Source organism: Populus euphratica, unplaced genomic scaffold (genome assembly GCF_000495115.2).
Source record: "Populus euphratica unplaced genomic scaffold, PopEup_1.0 scaffold325.1, whole genome shotgun sequence".
NCBI lineage: Eukaryota > Viridiplantae > Streptophyta > Magnoliopsida > Malpighiales > Salicaceae > Populus > Populus euphratica.
In genome coordinates, this window is record NW_011500213.1 from 185,622 (window position 1) to 191,621 (window position 6,000).

General features: G+C 27.9%; 1 protein-coding gene across 2 annotated transcripts; it reads right to left on the minus strand.

The window, feature by feature from the left end:
• Positions 1-4,174: 4,174 nt before the first annotated feature.
• LOC105112163 (transcription factor DIVARICATA-like) lies at positions 4,175-5,730 on the minus strand. Of its 2 annotated transcripts, XR_839707.1 has the most exons (3): positions 5,224-5,730; positions 4,561-5,073; positions 4,175-4,309 (listed from the first exon to the last, which is right to left on the minus strand). XR_839707.1 is itself a non-coding variant. In XM_011007759.1 (2 exons), the coding sequence occupies exons 1-2, from the start codon at positions 5,556-5,558 to the stop codon at positions 4,743-4,745; spliced, it is 666 nt and encodes a 221-aa protein (XP_011006061.1). In that variant the 5' UTR covers positions 5,559-5,730; the 3' UTR covers positions 4,538-4,742. The 2 variants fall into 2 exon arrangements, 1 of the variants encoding a protein (XP_011006061.1); XM_011007759.1 differs by lacking the exon at positions 4,175-4,309 and having other exon boundaries at positions 4,538-5,073.
• Between the last annotated feature and the right edge of the window lie 270 nt (positions 5,731-6,000).

The following is a 6,000-nucleotide window of genomic DNA, read 5'->3' on the forward strand; positions in this document are numbered from 1 at the left end:
TTACCTAGTTTAAGTTTAAAATTATACTATATAAAAGTTTTTCTAATATGACCAATAAACTTGGTTGATTTAAAAACAACTCGACTGATTGATAAAACAAAGTCCGATGATGAGATTGAAAAAAAAAAAAATAATAGAAAAAAATTTTCAATTCAAATTTTTACTTAGCTTAAATTTAAAATTAAATTGTATGAAAATTACCCAAGCATGACCTAATCAATTTGATCGATTGGTAAACAAAAAAAATATCTAAAAATAAAATTGACAAAAATATCTCTTTCGCTCAAACTCTTTGTCTAGTTTAAAATTAAATTGTTTATGAATTATCTAGTGTGATTTAATTGATTTAGTTGGTTTAAAAATAACTTGAATAATTATTAAACAAATTGTGGATAAAACTAAGAAAAAAAACAATAAAATTAAAGAAAAAGAAAGAAAGAAAGCAGTGAAGCCCTACAAAGAATCCCTTTTTTTAGTAGAATATGTACTTACTCCCGACTTCACAGGATAATTTGAGAAACTCATGATCTTAAACCTAGCTCGGTCTAGGTTTTAATTTAAATCATAAAAGACCAAGCTTAGCCAAACTTAGTTTACTTGTAATCTGAAAACTATGATCTCATGTGTGCACGGACAATGCATGGAGGATCTATGCTACTACTTAGACTTGACTTGTTCCTACCTTTGAATTTTAACCAAGATTTTTTTTTTGTTTTCCACACTATTTTTTTATTTTTTGGAATAAAGAAATTACAGAAAATGTGGAATCTAAGAACTTATGAATATAAAAATAAAGAAATTATTTTTTTAATATCTTGTCTTTACAAAGAGATTAATTAAGAAAAAAAGCAGAAAGAGCTACCAATTAAAAGAATTTGCTTACTAAATAGATGATAAAATAAATTAGTATTTAATTAAACTAATACAGTTTGTTTTGTTTTGTTTTATGACTATAACTAATAAAAAGCCAGGTGGAGTAAAAAAATAGAATATAAATCGTTTTATATATAAAAATAGGCAGATTGACAATCATAAATAAGAAAACCTGGATTTATCACGAGTTATAACAGGCAACTACTATAATATTGCCTGCACTATGTTACAGATTTTTGGATGCAAAAATATTATTCACGTGCGTTAATGTATTTTTAAAAAACTATATGAGAATTTATTTAATGAGATTTTATCAACTTGATAAATTTAAAAATAATTATAACCTATAAAAATATAATTTGAATATAAAATAATTAAAAAAATACTTTAAAAAAATATTAAAAAAATAGATATTAAATTTACTTTAATAAACTGAAGTTAATTATCAAATTTGTTGTCCAGATCATAATAACTATATAGAAAATAAATAAATAAATATTAAATCTAGTTTTCAATCAACTTTATATTAAATAATGAAATTAAAAATAAAATTCAACTATAAAATTAAGTTGAGTTAACTCGAATTAACCAGTAAAACTTGGATTATAAAATGAATATAACCTTATAAAAAATAAATAAAAACAAATTATGAAACTCAATTTTTAATAAATTCAATGTTGAAGGGAAACTCAATTCTTAATAAATTCAATGTTGAATGGTAAAATTAAAATAAAATAAATAAATAAATAAAAACACAAAAAACACCTGAGTTAACCAATCAAACCCTCAACTAAATCATAATGTCAAAATAAAATATCGTGAAAAGAAAAAAAATACTTAAGTTAATTTGCCTAACTCATAACTCATATTATAAGGCTATGATAACCCATAAAAAACAATATATATTTATATATAAAGTTTAATTCTCAATTAATTCATTGTATAATGATTAAACTACAAAAAAATGATAAAAAATAACCTAGGTTAACTTGCTAAACTCGGGTGAGAAGACTAAGATAACTCTGTAAAAAGTATATATAAGAAAATTACAAATGTAATTCATAATCAACAAAATGCTAAATGATGAAATAAAAAAAATATTCAATTAAAAAAGAACAAAAAAAAAACTTAAATCAACCTAATTAACCTATAAAACTTACAATTCGGGTCATGAAATCATGATAACCCTATAAAAATTAAATTAAAAAACAATTATGAAGCTCAATTTATGATCAACTTAGTATTGAAAGATAAAAATTAAAAAAATAATTAATTAAAATAGACCCAAGTTAACATGGTTAACTCGTAAATTCTATTATTTGAGTTATGAGATTGATATAATTTTATAAAAATTAAATTATAAAATTTAATATATAGTAAACCTAATATTAAATGATAAAATTAAAAAAAATTAAATATGAAATTAAAAAATCCTTAAAAATTTAAGAATCAATACGAAAAGACCTTGTAATTTCATGTTAATTTTTATAGTAAAATGTCAAGGAATTTTAATATATTTTAAATAATAATAATAATAATAATAATTATTATTATTATTAATTTCGAAGTAGGATTACCTTGTGTGCGTGTGTGTGCTTTTTTCCCGGTAAATTCAAAGGCCCAAAACCAAAAAAGTTACAATCTTAAAAAACAAGCTCATGGGGCAACCACAACAACAACCCAAAAAACTGGCCGGACTCCTTACACAAACTCCTGCTCTGGTGTCTGTCTTCGGTTCCCATGGTGTGGAGATCACCTCCTGTGCTTTTGTTGAAATAGTAATTAAGTTGTAAGAAACTGAAAGACTTTCATATGGAAAGAAAAATCAAAATGTAACTTGTGAGTTTCTTGTCGGACCATTTGGAACTTGAATTTAAAAATACCAATTAAGCTAAACTAACATTATTGGTTAAATAATATTTGAGTACAACCTCGAAATAAAAGACAGAATGACAATGGAGATAGACAAGACTTATCTTCCTATGCTTCTATTTTAATTAAAATTATAAAGATTTACTCTAAATGTATAACATAGATGAATTTATCTTATATTTTTGTATTTGTTTCTTCAATTAAATATGATTTTATATCATTTATTTTTTCTTTAATGCTTGATTTTTTTTTCAACTATTTTATATCATTTATTTTTTCTTTAATGTTTGATTTTTTTTTTCAATTACTATTTTTTTTATTTAAAATAATTTATGAAATCAGAATTATTTTTCAATTTCATCCCTAATGATTTTTTTTAATTTGTCAAATTTATTCTCATTTTTTTATTGCCATTTATTTTTATATGGTATGACTTTTAAAATTAACTTTTTTTTATATAGTTTCATCCTCAAATTTTTTCTCCTATCAAATTTGATCCTGATTTTTTTAATTATTATTTTTTATCTTGAGATTTTTTTAAATTAATTTTTCATTCATTCTTCAATATTAAGTTGGTCTGGTGTTGAGCTTTTTAATTGAATCCGAACCTAAAATTTAATGAATTATAAGTTTAAGAGATTAATTTGGATTTAGAAGATTTACTTGGATTTGTTTTTGTTTTTTCAACTCGTGTTTTTTTTTCAACTTCATCATCCAATATTTTTTCTGCTATCTATAAGATTTTTTAGTTGTTTTTAAAACAACAAAGGTTACCTCAAAGTGTTTTTTGTATCCTTTTTAAAATTTAGCTTTTTAATTTTTTTTAATTAAACTCATTGATATTATTTTTAGTTTTTTTAAAAAGAATTTTATTTTTTAATTAAACTCATTGATATTATGATTTAACATTAAATTGATAAAATATTAAGCTTTTAGTTAAACTCGGTTGTAGAATTTAATGGATTGTGACGTTCAGAAATTAACTTAAATTTCAAATATTTACCCAAATTTGCTTATTTTTTTAAACTTTATTTTTTTCTTGTTTCATCCTTATGTATTTTTTTGGTTTTTTATAGGATTCTTTAGTTGTTGTGAGAGTTTTTTTGGTCTATAATTTTTTTAAATTGAATTAATTAATTATATTTTTCAATATTATACTTATATTAAGTTTATCGATTAAGTATGAATGTTGAATTAAACAAATTTCAAGTTTGAGACATCACATCAAATTTAAAATAAATTTGATATTCACCTTGATATATTTGATTTTTTTTAAGCTCATTTTTTCCGGTGCTCCAACATTGTTTTCCTTTTTTTACTTTCTTGTGATAAGATTTTTTTTTTTTGAAAGTAACACGGTTTATCCAAATACAGTCTCTTTTAATTATCCAAATTTTAAATATTTTTTACTTATTTAAAAACACTAGTATTACATGAAGATGATTATTTTTGCACCAAAAAAATGCTGGCGTCAGGCTAGTACAATCTAAATGTAAGAGGTGCTTTATCCTTCCCACATTTGCACTGCAATTTTTGTAATATTTTAAACCATACATTACTTCCCCTTTCCCTCTTTGTAAACTTTTTTTTTTTGTTTTTTTTTTATTTACGTGGGGTGTCCGGGCCAGCTTGCGCGCACCACGACTAATCCCCACGGCCCACTGAATACCCTGCAAACCCAGTAAGCATGTAAGGCGCGGGGGTGACAGGCGTGCACGCCAAGGCTCGAACCCAGGTGCAGTGGAAGGAGACAAGCCCCTTCTACCGCTAGGCCAAGCCTTGGTTTGATTTGTAATATTTTAAACCATACATTACTTTCCCTTTCCCTCTTTGTAAACTTCTTACACACGGTTGGGGTCTCCACTCGTTTCACAAACTAAATAAAAATCCCTAATTTCCTTTTTCATATCTCTAGTCCCTACTGGACCTTGCTAGCTGGTTGCTTCAGATTAGACTAGAAAGTCAAGTTTACAAGATATCCAACTCCTGTTCTTCAATCACATGGGAAATCCGAACCCTTGATAGGCTGGTGGGTTTCCTTGATCATGGAAAAAGTTTGCTGGGCGGCTCAGTGCATCCACCGATTGGTCCATCAGCTCAAAATTCCAAATTGGATCATGATTGGTTTGTGCCGTTGAATGGGTCGCATTAGTTGCAGTAATGTCATGTATGCTAGACCTCTTCTTTTCCTTCTTCACGGAGTTTAGACGAAGAAAATACTTCTGGGCATGACTGGCCACCTGTGTAGGTGTTCTTGACACAACTGCATTTCTTGAAATACTCCTCCAATCTCCCTTCCCATATTTTTGCAGTCCAATCAAGAACAGCCTGCCCAAAAACACAAAATAATCGCCAAATCAATTAATTACCATGAGATTGAATAGTTTTTCGACAAAGCATCTACTTTCAATATTAATTACCGTACTAGTTTTTTCCCAATTGCAAGAAAAGTAAGGAATCAACATGGCTAACTATTACCTGTGCTCTTCTTCTGTCCAAGGAGTTCCTTTCCTCCTCTCTGTATGCTCTCTCTCCTTTCCTGATCTAGGCTCCGCAGCAGCACCAAAACTCGTAGTCGAGTCGCCCCACAACTCATCCTGATCATAAACGGGCACCTCAACTCGTCCAGAGTCAATCTCCAAGACATCGTGAACCAAATCCTCGTAATGTTTCCTTACTTCACGCCAACTCTTTCCAGGAACATAGCTTGAAATCTTTTCCCACCGTTTTGGCGTTTCCTCAGGAAACAAAACAAGGGCCTGCTCGAATTGCTTGTCTTCTAGCCGAGACCAAGAGGAGAGATGGCTACTCATCGTCGATTATTAGTATTCGTCTGATGGATTTGTGTTCTTACTTCTAGCCTTGCCGCCGGCTTTTATGTCTGGAAATTTGAAGAGGGAGAGGGAGGGGTTAAACTGTTTGCTTGATTGTTTATAGGATTAACGTCAACTTTCGGCAAGCGCATATTTAACACGTTGTGTGTCATGTATTTGTTTGAGGAGATGCTTCTGCAGCTTGCTTTCTTGTTCCACGGGAGTGCCCTACACGTGTCTTTTTTCTTACGAACGTCGGCTAAGATTCTGTCGATTTGTCTGCATTTTCACTCTTTTACAAGTCTTAGGCTTGGCAAGTACCAGATTCTACATCCTATACATGTACTTACAGCTGGATTTTGCTTTATTTAATTCTTATTTAAAATATATAAAGTTTAAAATCATTGTTTAAACATAAAATTAAAAAAATCCATATGCTGTA